The 16,406-nt window shown below is 34.2% G+C and overlaps 1 protein-coding gene across 1 annotated transcript in view; it reads right to left on the bottom strand.

Moving 5' to 3' along the window:
• The window catches only part of LOC107371302 (uncharacterized), a 31,742-nt gene extending 15,472 nt beyond the window's left edge, over positions 1-16,270 (bottom strand). Inside the window, exons 1-2 of the mRNA XM_089267799.1 lie at positions 15,302-16,270; positions 7,784-7,977 (exon numbers count right to left, since the gene is read on the bottom strand). Of these exons, the coding sequence (XP_089123925.1) occupies positions 7,784-7,977; positions 15,302-15,716 (609 nt within the window). The 5' untranslated portion in view covers positions 15,717-16,270. The remainder of the gene's footprint in view (positions 1-7,783; positions 7,978-15,301) is intronic.
• Positions 16,271-16,406: the final 136 nt, after the last annotated feature.

Genomic DNA, 16,406 nt, shown 5'->3' with positions numbered 1-16,406 from the left:
TGGTACGTTTACTTGCCTAAGATGGCAGGAAAAGGTCAAACGTGGCCACAGTTTCGGAAACTGTTCTTGGATACCTACGTTAAGGATGAGGACAGGCATGCGATCTTTCAAAAGTTGATGAACCGGGTTCATCTTAAAACAGAGAGATTGTCAACGTATTGGCATTCTATTTTGTCATTATGTATGGACTTTAATCCTGAGATGACAGAAAGTGAAATTATTTCGTATACTTTGAAAGGTTTGGAACCTAATTTAAGAAGTACTTTCGCTACAGGCTTGCATGGCAAGAGGACTTTGGAGACTCTCGAGCAATTGATTTCGGTCAATGATGCTATTGTGGAGAGAAGTCGAAAGGTTGACTCAAAGTCGAATGAGTCAAAGCCTCAAAAGAGTAAAGAAGAGAAGCAAGAGAAGCAGCATGACAAAGGGAACAAAGTGTTCAAAAGGAGAGACCCGACGAACGTTGTATGTTACAACTGTATGAAGTCTGGACACTTTATGAAGCATTGTCCCGAGGTTTACGACGCTGCCAAAGTGAAAGCTAATTCTTTACAATTGAAGAATCAACGAAGTGCTGCAGTTGTTAACTCAGCTACTGTTAGTCGAGATGTTCGAGGAACATCAGGTACTCGGAGAGTATCAACTTCTAATGTTCAGGGAACATTAGGGAATGGAAGAGATGTTCCAGGAACATCGGGTACTCAGGGAGTATCAAATGAGAATGAAACATTGCAAAGTTTCAGAGATGATTGGCAAATGATTACCAGTGAGATTGGTATCCATTCATCAGATTTACCGATAACGTTGTCTTCATTTCTCGGAAATGTTTCACTACCAACGTTACCAATCGAAATAAATGGAATAAAGAGTAGAGCATTGGTGGATACAGGAGCTCGAGTATCCCTAATCAGCGATTCATTTAGAGTTCGATGTGGTTTACCCTTGAAAGCATGGAGTTTTGGTGCATTGACAATGGCAAATACGAATGTGGATGTTCCTCATGGATGGACCGAGTGTAAACTGTTTGCAGATTTTCATTGTATACCAATTCGTCTAATTGTGATGAAAAAGTTAACCCAAGATGTGTTGTTGGGAAGTGACTTTTGTACTCGCCATAATGTTACGATAACTTATGGGAACAAAAGTGTGAGATTAATCAAACCTCATAGAGATGTCGTGAAGACGAGGAGATTAATAAATTCTGTGAGTTCCAGGAACTCAAATCAAGGAAATAACTCGGTTATTTCTGCTGCTGTTGTAGATCTTGCTGAATTTGAAGATGTTTTCAGTAGATCGCCTGGAGATGTTGGTTGCATCCCGGATGCAGTTCATTCGATTGATACAGGTAATCATCCGCCGATTTACCAGAAGTATTACCCGATTGCTGTATCAGAAAAGCTAGCTATTGGAAAGTTGCTAAATGATATGCTGAAAGATGGAATAGCGATTCCAAGCGAAAGTTCTTGGGCAAGCCCGATCGTGCTTGTTGGAAAGAAGAATGGTCAAACTCGGTTTTGCGTTGATTATCGCAAACTGAACGCGATTACTGCTTTGGATCCTTATCCTATCCCTAAAGTTGAAGATGCATTGGATGCCTTGGAAGGGTGTATTCGATTTTCATCTTTAGATGTTGCTGCGATGTATTGGCATATCCCAATGAAACCTGAAGACCAGTGCAAAACTGCATTTGTAATTCCTCAAGGATTGTACGAATTTACTCGAATGCCTTTTGGGTTAAAGAATGCACCTGCGACTGCTGTCCGAACGATGAACCGGGTTCTCGCTGGACTTAATTATATTTCATGTTATATTTACTTTGATGACATACTGATTTTTGGTAAGTCAGAGGAAGAGCATGATTTAAATTTGAGAAAAGTGTTGGAACGCTTGAGAAAGTTTGATGTAAAGCTAAGAAAAGAGAAATGTTCCTTCAACCGAGAAAGTATTGATTATCTGGGATATCATATTAGTGCTGCTGGAATTTCTCCGAGTCAAAGTAACATCGAAACTGTTCTGAGGTTCCCGGAACCTGAAAGTTGTAAAGACATTAGGAAGTTTCTTGGTTTGTGTAGCTATTTTAGGAGATTCATTCCTAAATTTAGTGATTTAGCTAGACCGTTAACTATTATGTTGAAGAAAAATGCTGTTTTCAGTTGGACTGAGAAAGAAAGAAAAGTTTACGAGCAATTGAAGAAAGTTATTACTTGTAAGCCTGTTTTAGCATGTTTTCAGAATGAAGGTAAAGTCGAGATTCATACCGATGCTTGTGATTACGGTATTGGAGCTGTCATGTACCAAAGTCAAAGTGATGGAAATTTAAAACCTGTCTGCTATATTTCCCGTACTTTGAACCCCGCTGAGAAAAATTATGGAGTGACGGAGAAAGAGTGCTTAGCCATAGTTTGGACTTTGCAAAGGTTACGCCATTATTTGTTTGGACGCATATTTACCGTTGTGACCGATCATTGTGGATTATGTTGGTTCACATCATCTAAGAGACTGACACCGAGATTGATGCGGTGGGCAATCAAATTGCAAGAGTTTAATTTTATTGTCAAGTATCGAAGTGGTCGTTTGCATGGAGATGCTGATTGCATTTCACGCTATCCACTTAAGACTGTCAGTAATGATGATGAAGTAGAGATTAATCTTCCAGGAAGATTGAATCAAAATGAAATTACGATTTGTTATATTGAACCTGTTTCTAAGTTCAAGGATGAACAAATCAAAGATGCTTATTGTTCAAAGATGAGAGATTTGTTGAATTCAAGTGAATTAACAAAACGAGCAAAAAGCAGATTGAAGAAAAAGTTCGTGATTCTGAATCACACATTGTTTTTCAAAAGAGGAAAAGAATTGGTTCCTGTTGTGCCAAAAGAATTGAGAATTCTTGTTATGGATGGAGCTCATCAAGAAGGTCATTTGGGTATGCATAAGTGTTTGGAGAAACTCAAGTGTCGAGCTTATTGGCCAGGAATAAGTAAAGATTTATTCAACTTTATTCGAAATTGTGACCAATGTCAAAGGAGGAAACCGTTTCCTGCATCGAATCAGGGTTTGATGATTCCGATTAGATGTCCCAAGGATGTGCTTCGTGATATAAGTTTAGATATTATGGAATTGCCGGTTTCAAAGAATGGTTTCAAATATGCTGTTGTGATCAATGATAGATTGACAAAGTTTGCAGTAGCTTCAGCAGTGAAATCAACTGAAAGTGAACAAATAATTGGAGTATTATTTGATGAATGGATACTCAGGTTTGGAGTTCCAGGAACTCTGTTGACTGACCGAGGGACAAATTTGATGTCCGAGGAATTTGAAACTTTTCTGAAAAGTTTCGGTATCAAACATTTGCCTACGTCAGCCTATCATCCGCAAAGTGATGGACAAACTGAAAGGTTCAATTCGTATTTGGGAACAACTCTTTGCATCTACAGTGGAAACAATCCAAGTGAATGGGATAAGTTTCTGAAGGAAGTTGTGTTCGCTTATAATGTTACGCCTCACAAGGTAACAAAGTATTCACCGTTTTATTTGGTACACGGTGTGGAGGCCAGGCTTCCATGGGAATCAAGAATTGGATTACCCGTCGAATGGAGTCAAATTGCAACTCGAGAAGACGCTTTGAATAAAGCTCGAGAATTGGCTCAATTGTATATTGTGAATTCTCAGTCGAAATCTAAAAAGTTTTATGATAGATCTCATAAAGAAGTTGAATTTGCCTTGCATTCTTTGGTTCTGTTGAAGCAGCCCTTATTGGTGAAAGGGAAAAACAAGAAATTCATCGATAGATTTAAGGGGCCCTACAAGATAATTAGAAGAATTAACCCGGTTAATTATGAATTAATCAACCTAAAAGGTCCTGTTAAGAAAGAAATTGTGCATGTTTCTAGGCTTCGTCCTTATCATAGAGATACTCATTCCAGGAATGAGGGAAATGAGGAAGAAGATGATGAACTGATGGATTTATTGGGGTTAAACTAATTATGCTTATTTTGTTTAATTTAATTTATTTTCGATTTTGGGTAAATGGGTAAATTAATTGTAACATTTGAATTTGGAGGTAACATTTGGTCAACGCAATGGTTACTCGGTAACCTTGACACTTGTTTCCCTCGCAACTATGGAAGTGGAAGTTACTTGTTCCAGGAACAACGTTCTGTTCACATCAACTTTATTTCTTTGAGATTTTGTTAATTTTGATTTTGTGCAAATCGTTTATTTTGCAAATTGTTTTGAATTGTATTCTGTGAATACTTTCTGTTTTCTGTTGCCGTTGTGTTCCCGGAACACCCTCAACATTGATCTCTGGGAGATCTTCTTTTGTGATATTCTTGTATTTGGAATACATTGTTAATCAACTTTACTGAGAACTGTTTGTTCAACACTGTGTTCAATTTTGTATTCTGGGAATACCTTTGTATAAATTGTTACGATTAGGAATCGTTTTTGTGCTTATTTTGTGTTGAACCGGGTTCAACTTCATCATCATGAATAATGAAATAGAGTGGGAACCATTGGAGGACGCAGATGAGTTGCCAGAAATTATATTTGAGGCTCAGCGTTGGGATCCTAATGGTCAACCAAGGCAAATTGGTGTTGCTGGTGTTAACATGTTTGTTGGTGAACCGGACAATCGACCGCCACCACCTTTGCAGAATTGGCAATTAGTCGATGATGATGGTGTTATGTCGCGAAGACAGATGGTGAATCCGGAGGAATTTGAAGATTATGTATGCCTCGTATGTTCAGAAGTCGCTATTGATCCACTGATCCATGCAACTTCACCGCAACCGGGTTGCCCTACGATTATGTGTCGAAACTGTTTTGAGCGCTTCCTGGAAGCTTCAGCCAATCAGCTTTGCCCTCATAGGTGCAACAGAAACGAGCTTTTGAGAAATGGTATTGGACCTTTACCTTTGGAAGGTGGACGTCGTAGTATGGCTACTCTCAACAGTCTTCAAGTTCGCTGTAAATATGAAGCTTGTGATACCATTATGAGGTACGACGAGCTAAGGAGTCATGTAGATATCTGTGTGCATAATCCTAATTCTAATGCTCCTTGTGCGATTTGTAACGTACCTAGAAGAGGTCACGATTGTAAAGAGTATGTTAAAGAACTCAAAATCAAACTTCGTTCCGTGAACGAAAGAAATGAGGACTTGGCCATTCAAGTTGCTGGCTTGATGATGGAGCGAGATGCAGTTCGTGAAGAACTTGAGCGAGCCCGACAAGATAGACGACCTCGTGGAATGATGAACAACATACGTTGCCATAATCCGTACAGAGGATCGCCTCAGATAGTTGTTAGGTTTGGAAACAGAACTGGTAGGTTCAATGATTTGAACTTAGGTATGCGAGCAAGTGATCTTCGATCCAGGATCGAGAGATACTTCAATACGGAACTGGGTTCCATAATCAGAATTGATTATACTGCGCTTGGAACTCACCAGACGCTTCGCCAACATCAAGTGGGCCATAGACCTACATTTTGGATTGCCTTACCACCTGGTGAACGGGTTGTGGATGGTCAGACAATCGAAGTGACTCTTGGTAATAATGGACCGGTGGTCTAGTTTCAGTCGGGGGGAATGTTGTGTGATTCAATGTTCGCGCTCCTTGTACTGTTAAGATAGCAACCGGGTTGCTAGAGTTGGGCTGTTGCTCTGGAAATACCGAGTATTTCCTTTTCTTTTCTATTTTTTGTATAACATCCTTACTTTATGTTTCCGTAATTAATTGTATAAATAGACTAACCTTACTAATTGTATTTTAAGTGACATTAGTGCTTTGATTAGATTAAACTGTGTTAATTAGACAATCATTGTGAAGTCCTTCATTTCATCTAGATTCTCGGAATCTGTGATAGCTGGAGAGTATTCCCGGAATACTCTGCCTTACCAACTAGGTTGGTTAAACTACATCAGTAATACTCGGTATTACGACTGCTGAACTGTGATTAATAGTCTAGGACTATTTGTGTGAACTGTAAGATCGTGACTAGCTGGTTAAAAGATCTTAGTTTCAACCCTGTTGAAATCTGTGAATAACTCAACCCGGTTGAGCCATACTTGTGTTAAAGCTTCTAGGAAGCTACGATTACTCAAAGTGTGTTAGAAGAACTCTTGGAACCAGTAGTTACACAACAAATTCTAATTCAACATTACTTTGCTTACGATAACATGTCTTTTAAGTCATTGTACGAAAGTAAATCGAGTAGCCAAGAAGTTTATGCGTTTCTTGATCGATCAAAAGATCTTTGTAATGTTTACTCATCAGCAACGAAATCGTACAAAACGGAGCTAAATATATTTAGCTATATATATAGCTAAATCTTCCTTGGTCTAAATCTGACATTTCGTTCATTTCTAAGACTGAATTTCGATTGCAACAATGTTTGAATCATTTTCTGTCTCACACCGTTTTGTTTTCAAGTCCAGCTTTGAACATGAAAGAAGATAGCACTGAAGTCTTTGCAATTTATTGAAATATCTGATTCTAATGACAGTACGAAGGCAAATAAAATAGTCAAGCGAACAAAGATGAGAGTAAAAGCAAGTTTTTGAGTTTTGTGATCGACGTCAAGATCTTCGTAATGTTTAACTAACTTATCAGAACAACAGAAAACCTAAACAAAATCGCACAAAAAAGACTCCAAGTAGCCAAAGCTTGTTCCTGCACTGACATTTCGTTCATTTCTGTGACTGCATTTGCGAAGCAACAATGTTTGAATCAATTTCTGTCTGTTACAATGTTTTGTTTTACCGATTTGCAATCCAAGTCTAGCTTTGATCCAATTTCAGTTTTATGTTTCAAATAGTTTGCAATACAAGATGTAAAGCAATTGAATTTGCGTACTTAAGAATCAATTGAATCAAAACAACTTGTATCAATATTTGAAGCCTAATAACATTATGAAAATAAAATCATTTCATTGCTCAAAATTAAAAACTGCAACCGTTTTTATTCACTTTTCTGGTTAATAATTGCTAATGAAATGCATCCATTGAATGCTGCAATTTCACTAACTAATGAGACTAATACTTAAGTGAATGCAAAACTAAACCAGAAAAATGAAATCATTTCTAACCAAATAAAAGAACCATTGAAAGTGTAAAACTCGATATAAAGTAATATCATGAAAGAAGGTAAAAAATGCATCAATTGAATGATATACTAAAGTAAACTGTAACATTCTGGTGCAATGGAAATGGGAAAGACTGAAAATTAAGAGAACAAAAGTTGAAATGAATGAATGATCATGATCATCATTCTCATGATTGAGATCGCGAAGTGGTGTGAAGAGTAACAACTTGAGTAATCTTCATCTTAAAGTCTGCAAGTAACAAGGTGAAAGTAGCTAAATATAATAAGATAGTGGAATAGGGAAGTAAAAGTAAAATATCGATTTCTTTTCACTGTGTTTAGCTAAATCTTATTAAAGGCAAAAGGTAATATTGTTTAAATGTACAAAGATGCAAGTTGATTTAGTAAGCGCAACAAAACAAAAGCAACCCAAGGAACAAACTGAACCCTCCAAGTAATCACTTTTTATGCCTTTTCCATTCATCGACTAATGTTCAATTGGAAAGCAAAAGTTGAGATTAAAAATGAAGCACAAAACTGGTCATAAATTTTGTGACAATTATTCAAGTGAAACTGGATAAAAAGGTAAAGATTAATTGTTGTAATTCTGGTAAATGAATGTCAGGAAGAAACAGAAAACATTTGTTCTGTAAATGTTTAAACATGAATAATTGTTCTGTTAATCAATTGTTCTTACCGTTCTATCACCAAGTTGACGGATTTTGCAGTGAAGATGAGCAGTTTTACCCAATTGTGTGGTCACGTTGTCAACGTTATTGTCGTCGAAGTAAGGCTTAAAGGTTGGATCGTCCCAGGATGACAAGGGACGTGAAGGTGGCTCTATCTTGGTTGTGGCCCCAAAGATGCGTTTATATGAAAATAGATGCGATTCTAAAGGTAGAAGAGAGGAAAAGAGGAAAAGTTTAGTTCTGTGATCAATAAATGGAATGGAAAAAGATTGAGAAATGAATTTCATTTAAATTTTTTCTTCTCCATTCATTTGAAGTCATTCAGCTTTGACTGATTATCTTTCATTCAATGTTTTCCATCTTCTCTTGCTCTTCTTTTGTTTTCTTTTTTGACATCTTTTCATCTTGTTTAGTTCATCCTTTTTCCCATCATTATCATCATTGCTCATTCTCATTTTATTCATTCTCTTTCCCTGATTCATCACATTCATCACACATGTACATACACAGAGACACAGTTTCTCATCTTAATTTAGGGAATCCAAGAAGGCAAAAGGCGAAAAACAAAAGCAAAATTGTCACAAGAATAACCTTAAAATGTCAAAGACAATTTAGGGATTGAAAGGTTAATGGAGTCACTATCAGTCTAACCAATTTATTCATTCATTTTTGCTCTTCCAACATCGTTCAACTTTCGCATTTCCTATCAGATTTTTGCAACTTTTTTTGTCCCTCGACTTTCTTACCCTAGGTCAGTGGATGGTCATAGGAAGGAGAAAAAATAGACAAAACTGAGGTACAAGAGGCACAATAGGTGTGTTAATACAAGATGCATTCAAGTTGAATGAACAACACGAAAAAGGAGTTTTCACAAGTTGACCAGAGACAAAAAAAGAGACACTCATTGATCACATTATCTGATGAAGAAGTGAAAATGAACAACAACAAATGTTGGATGAAAGACGAGCAACTGTTACAAAGAAAGTCAACTTAAACTCCCCGAGGCTGAGGTTAACAGAGACTTTGATTGAGTCTCCTTCAAGATGATGGAAAATGAGTGATGGAAAAATATTGTTCACCATGAGACACTTCATGAGACAGATTATGCTTCACCTTTCCTGGCCAAAGTTATAACCTTTTTCATTGAAAGTCAAAACTTGAAAAATTCAATCAACTTTAATTTACCAAGCTTGAGGCAAGTTTAACTCAAGGTTTAGTCCAACACAGTTGACTTGTTAGGTTGAGACTTGCAAGTGTTGCCAGCCTTAGACTCGATGAAAGGGAAAAAAGTGTTCAAAACTAATCAAAACTGTTCAAATGTTTGGATTGACAGGGAGTTGAACAAGTAAACCACTTGAAACTGATCAGAGAAAAGTGGAATTTCGTTGAGATTTGAGATGAAAATTTGAAAACTTGAGATACATGCAATAATTATCTTTCATGATTATCAAGAGCTTTGTTTTGTTTCATGTTTCCTCATCAATTCTGGTTAATCTCATTAGACAATTACAATGAACTTGTAAGCACAACTTGACGTAAAATAAAAATGAACCAAATTGATCTAATTATATGTGAATGTTTTTCCTGTTTTGATTGTCATTGAACGTTCCTAATCAAATTATTGGTTCACTTGATTAACTGATAACTTTAAAGTTCAAGTTATTCGAGAAGTGAAATTGAATAAACTCTGTTAATGCTTTTGTTGACTTGCAGTTGTAATGATAATCAATACATTTAGGCGATGAAAGGGAATCAGAATTATCGTCAGGAATTTCATTTTCTCTGGTTGAGCTCTCTGAATGTAACTTGAAACTTTATTCCTTGTGTTATTATTTTAATTGATTCAATTGACGGATGATCGATGGATAATGATTTGTGTAAAGATTGAGAGTGAAAAATGTTGTTCCAATTAAAGTTGAAATTGGTCTGATTTAATTGTTGAGTGAACACAAAAGTGTAAAAGATTGAACCCTGTCAAATGAATATTATTGAAAAGTAATCTGATAAAGTTTGTGACAAGAATTTTGATGAAAATTTTGATGGAAATTATGATTGAAATGTTTAAAGTTTGCGAATGATAAAATGTTGTCAACTGATTTGAATAAAATTTCAATGTAATTCAAATTGAAGTGACACAATTTGATGCTTATCAAGATGAACATAATGGTGAAAAATGAGGCAACTTTTCATTTTCTCCGACAAATTTTGTTCCATGCAAATTTGCTTACAATTTTCATGTTAATACATCAGATAACTAACTCTTACGTCTCGCTCAGGTTGATTGTCCATAGCAATTGAGTTTTAGGTCCAATGCAGAATCAATTTTTCTTTTTTCTTTTCAACCGGATTCGATTTCTATAAGAATTTACACAAAAAAATGAAGAACCACTTCACTTAAAGCTTTGCATTGCTTTAAAAACGATTTTCTGGTCGAATGCATTTCGAATGGGAAAACATTCTTCATCCAAATCTATCCAAGTCCGAATCTATCGAATACGCATTTGTTGCTCGAAGTTTTATTTGATCAATTTTGGACAATTAACATTCAAACCACCAATATGCTATCGCATTGAGACTCGTTTGAATGCCTAGCAAGTGTTTCCAAGTCTTATTATATTCGTTACGAAAACAATGCAAATGCTATCGTTTTGAGCTTCTGAGAAACAATAAAACTGACACTATTTCAACTTTTGCAATTCTACTAAGATTTTAGACCGATATTAACGATCATCTTTAGCGAATATGAGCACCTTTGATTATTTCTGAGTCTTGTTGATAAATTGTCTGGTTTTATTCGTCTTTGCGAATGTTTTTGGATCAATTTGATGAAATTAACTTTTCACATTTTGTTTTATTGCTCGAAATGGCCGATCATTTCAATCGTCCTTTTTGGCTCTTCTAATGAAATTAGCATTGAATTGTGATTAACAAGCTTACTTGACCATTACCGTGAATCACTAATCAATCAGTAAATCATTTTTAGTCTCAACCTTTTTGTACCAACTAATTGTTTCTGCTTTAATTGACCCTGGCTAATGATCGGACTCAATACAAACTGTAACTTTTATCGATGTCAATTTGAATTAACTCAAGAGACTCATTAAGTAATTGATTGCTCTTTTTGTTTCCTTCGTTACTTTTAATCTAATAACATTTCATACCAATTACAGCAGTTAATCAAGAGTCTAGAAGACCCGAAGTAAAGCAAATGAAATTTTTCAACTAATAAATTTCATGAGAACAAATCGATTGTAAATTTCCAAATGAATAACGATCAGCTTTTAAACTTAAAACTGAAACAATAAGCAAAACTGGATAGCAATTGATCGAGAACAAGATTGAGAGCGGAAAATGTTGAAAATGATCTTAAATTGGTCATCACATTCAATTCATTACCAGTCAAACTTCGTCTAATTCATTTAACTGTTAATGGTTAAACAATTAGATGGAATTGAATTAGGTATCATCAGGATTCCTGTCATCAAATCCAGGGAATTGTGATCCGGCTAACTTTGAAAGTGAATAAAAACTGAAACAAAATGAAGGTTAATTTAGTTATGAAAGAGACTTTAAAAGGTAAAAAGTTTTCTACTTCACTGTTTTATAACATTTCAGTCTAAATAAAGCTCAAGATGACATCTTGTTCACGGTACAATATTATTCAAAAATGAGTGGGTTTGATAGCGTTTGCAGGTAACAAAGAGAAAATAAAATAGAATTAAATTTACATTCCGAAATTGGAAATATTGACCAAAATACTATTGATTTTCATTCCACTTATACATTTGTATCTTTTCTCGTCAATTCAATAGTAATATTGTCTCAATTTGATTCTGCTTTGATTCAAAATTCATATAAATCTTCAAATCAAGCGATATCAACATGAATGCCAATTTAAGACCAATTATGGATTACTTTCAAACATCAATGGAAAGCCAAAAATGAACAATAGTTTCGCTAAAACATGATCATTGTAACACTTTAACATTAAACTAGAATAATTTTTCAAATGATTGGTTTTCTTTCAGATCATGCGAGTGTTCAAGTGGTTGGAGCAATATTGGAAATGCTCAACATTTACTTCATCATCAAAAGAAGCAGAAATGCATATTCAGTAACCCGAACTCACAATAACATTACAATTGAAAACGGCTTTGAGATGTCAAAGCATTTGCAAAATTTAATTTGCTTAATTATTGGTTCAAAAGACAGTTATTAAGGATATTCAAGTATAAACATAAAATATTTAGAACCATTTTAATTTGGTAGAGTTAAATGCTGACCCGAACTTTTTGTAAAGAAAGTGAAACGAAATTTGATTGAATTAATTTTCAATTTTAATTGAATAACATGCAAATAAAGTTACAATAACGATTTTAATGTAACGTAACATTCGTACAAGGTTCGAGACTCGTGTTTTTATCTTTTAGAATCAAAACTTTTAGACTTTGAATGCATTTCGAATTATTTTGGAAAATTTTCGATTCTGATTAGAATTTAAAAGGCATTCTTTATTTAGTATTCAATCTGATGAATTTCGAATCGATTTTGAAGGAAATTTTTTTGCTGAAACAAAATTTTATGCTTATTTGTTTGTATTGTAAACTTTTAGTTTAAAATGAACCTTCAATTTGTTGGATTTAGCAAAAAGATAGAAACTTTGATTCGAAGGGCAAAGTTGAAATCAAGTTGCAAGTTGTTTGGATTTTCCGAGTTACTCTTGATTTGATTTTGTTTGCTATTTTGTTTGTTGTCTTTCGTTTGAAACGTGATAATGTTTCTGATGAATCGATGGATCTCATGTTGAACCCCATGAATCAATTGTTGAAAGGGAAAAGTAAAACATGAAAAAAGAGCAACAACAAAAACTGGGCACAAGTTGATCAATTTAACCAAAAAGATAAACAATGAGAATTGATCAGCACATTAAAGTAGTTGTTCAACATTACATTTGGATTTGGTAAGCGTAAAGACTAAGTCAATAGATCAGTTAATTGCTCAACAAAAGCAAACCCAGAACAAGTAAAAGATCAGGAAATTGGGTAAAACCAATAATATACAATTTCACCTAAAAATGAAATGTCAACCCGAAAATTGAGTTCCACCCTGAAATAGACTTAACCAACCAAAAGAAGTGCAAACTTGAACAAACCCAAAACATTTTCAAAGCTATTAACTCAACTCGAACCACAACTTGACCAAAATCACAACTCAAAGACATTTCTCAATAAGAACAGAAAAGGCCAAACTCATCGAAACTTCAACAGATCGACTTAACAAGGAAATTCTGAAAAAGACGAATTCGAAGCTAAAATCGAAAAACATCAAAATATTGAGAAATGATAAAACAAATGATCAGAGTTAACAATTTCAATCCCTTTTTGAATAGTAAAGATAAAATCCAAATTCATCGAAAGTGATATTCAAGAAATCGATGAAATTTGGAAAAAGATTAACAATGAATTCGAAACTGAAATTGAAAGTTTGAAAAATGATAAAACAAATGAAATGAGACTCGGTGAAACAATTGAACGGTTAATAATGTGAATCATGTAAACACAATGATATTGATACGTTTTATCATCGATAAAAGGTAAATGCTGTAAATGATAACTGTGCGTGTCTAAAGTCAACCCTTTTTGACATGAGATATCAACATCTTCATCATGTTTATCATGAATGTTTCTTTTCCTCCCAACATTCTTTTACAATGTTCACCTCGAGTTCATGATTATTGTCGATTTTGATGATCGAAGAAATGGAACACAGAAAAAGCCTGTGACTCAATTCATGGTCCACCAAGTTTGTCTGTACCATTGTTTGTTTTACATGAGAATTCATTTTTTTCTCTGCATTTTATCATTTCTGGTTCCAGTTGAGTGACCAAATAATTTTGAGAAAAAAAAGCAAAAAAAGAATCAAAAATGAATGATAATAATGATTGTAAGCAAAAGTAAAGGGCGAAATATTCACCAATAAAATAATCTAAAGGTATGATAACAGGGAAGGCAGGGAATGATATTCTTCTTCTAATAACGATAAAGTTAATGTTAACCTTTGGTAGAAACGAAGGAAAAAAGTTTTCGATTTTGATTCTTCTTCACTTTCTTTCTGAATCGTTGATTGACTCCATTGAAACTAATCAGTAAACTTAATGATTTTCATGTTTAATACACTTCATCATGATCAATCATGCTAATAGGATCAATGAGAAGAGGAGAAAAGATAAAAGTTTAAATATTTTTCAAGTGTCTATTGAATAATAAATGATGAAAAACTGGGAGTTTTTTTTTATTATCGCTTGTTATTAATATTTTCTGTGAACAATTTTTCAACTTTTCTTTTCAGCCTTTTGCTTCCTCATTTGTTGTTTCATTTGAATGAACATTTTTCAGTGTTTATTTTCACATCAACTTGAACATCATTATTCAAGAGATGAACCTGAGAAGAAGAAAAATTTGTCTAATGACAATCAATCGCGATAATGGATCATGAGCAAGTTTCATTCCAAGTCCAGAGAAAAAAAAAGTTCAAAGAAAAGTCTTTGCATCTTTCAACATTCAATGTAATCATATTAGTTTCTTGTTTTGAAAAGGTAAGAAGGAAAAGGTTTCGATATTAAAAGTTTATCATGAAAAGCTGGGAATGAACAAGTTACTCAATGGTAATGAAAGGTTAGACAAGATGATTTCATGTGTTACTGTATTAGCTCATCAGATTAAATGTGATTAACCAACCATTAAACCAATCATATGCTAATTAAGAGGCTTATAAGGCTTAGCATTTTTCGGGTCAAAACTTTTTTTTCTCCTTTAAACATTTTCTTTTGTTTTTCCGATTCTCAGAGTTTTTCATCAGATCAACCTTTTGAATGACTCGAAATGTTTCCTTGTAATCGATTCAAACTCTTGATCTTCATTATTCCTCGAAAAACAATGAAACATTTTTTGCTGCGATTCTCATATTTTCATGATATTTTTTTCTGTGAAAGGAAACTCTTTTTGTGTTCAGCTTTTGTTAATTCATTATTCATCAACATATTATTGAGTCAGCTATTTTTGACACAAAATGTAACAGTTTGTGAAACTGATTGTGGTCAGAGTTTAGCTGACCTGGTCATGATTTGTTTTCTGTCATCATGAAACTAATCTGTTGATGGAAATTTTAAATTGAATGTTAATGTTAAGTATTCATGAGTTGGATCATTTGAAACATTTTTATGTTCATTTGGTAAATTTAAACACTTTTTATCTCTTTTTCATTTGGAGTGAAAGTTTATTCAAAATGAATATTAACATGAAAATGCAAAGAGAACTGGCAAGATTAATTAAAACGTTAATTACTAATCAAGTGATTCCATTAAAGCTGTTAATTTTGCATGTTTTCATCATTTAGTTGATTCATGAAAATTATTCTGTTTACTCTTCAAAGGGTTTGATTAACTTTTTCTAGTATGGAAGGGATTCAATGAAATTCAATAAGGATCATATCGAGTAACATGTTTAATCAATTTTAGCACAACTTACCTAGACTTTTCTTGCTAATCTTGTCATTGTAATTGATATAATTTTTGTTGTTGTAATTGGTGTTTCCATCAACAGTTGAAAAGAAATTTAGAAATAAAATGATAAAATTTATTGAAGTTCTCAAAGTGAATCCACAATTTGAAGGCAGAAAATGTAAGAAACTTTTCAAGGAAACATTTTTATTCACGTAAATGCTCATTGATTGAAGCCGAGGTTCAACTGGAGTTTGATGCTGTTGATGAGAGCCTCTAGGTTGATGTTTAAGGTTATCATCAGGGTGACCATGTTGAGGTTGCCGATGAGAGTTGACAGTTGACCTGCGATGTGAAGGTGCTAAGGATGATGATGGTTCAAGTTGTGCTGGTGATGCAGTGAGAGTGGGTTGAGTTGAACGGTTTTCCAGCTGCGATAACATTTCGTAAAGCAAGTGACGGTCAACATGAAGAGAGACAAACAGAGACGGTTGAACTTTTTTTCACTTTTTTATCTCTACTTGCTTATTTAAACTTAAAATCGACTCAATTTTCTGACCTTTATTCCGTTTTTCCTTCCCTTTATCAGGGAGTTTTTTTGCAGGCTTTACACACGATTATAAAATTTTGATTCTTAAAACAAAACCTTTCAACACTGCATTTTGATATGAAACAAACTCATTCCATAAAGTTGAATACTTTTTTCACTCATGAAAATGAGACTAAACTAAATGATGAAAAGCTATTAAAGATTTGCTCTTGAAATGAGCTTGGACTCATCAACTTTTTCGTCTCGTTTGTCCATATAAGTGAAGAAAAGGACGAAAAGTTAAAGTTGAAAAACGCAGAAAACAAATTGTAACGATTTTGGTAAATAGTATAGTCGCTGTTGAACTCAACGTTGAACTTATTATTGTTTTGGATTGAAAAAGATCATAAAATGAGTTTTGTGTTTAAACTGTTAAATGTTGAAATGAAGTTGTACATTAGATGAACTAGAGTTTGTTTTGTTTTCCTTGTGTTTCTGTTTCTCTCTTTTCTCGTGATTGTTCGTTGTTCAACTGCGCATTCCAGATCAAGTCATGATCATCATCATTTGGATATATTAATAACAAGATGATGATGGAAACGAT

Source organism: Tetranychus urticae, chromosome 2, assembly GCF_039701765.1.
Source record: "Tetranychus urticae isolate SD_2017Ah chromosome 2, NJAU_TeUrti_SD_1.0, whole genome shotgun sequence".
NCBI classification, from domain to species: domain Eukaryota; kingdom Metazoa; phylum Arthropoda; class Arachnida; order Trombidiformes; family Tetranychidae; genus Tetranychus; species Tetranychus urticae.
The sequence above is the reverse complement of the archived record's forward strand: the minus strand, read 5'-3'. Positions and strand labels throughout refer to the sequence as shown.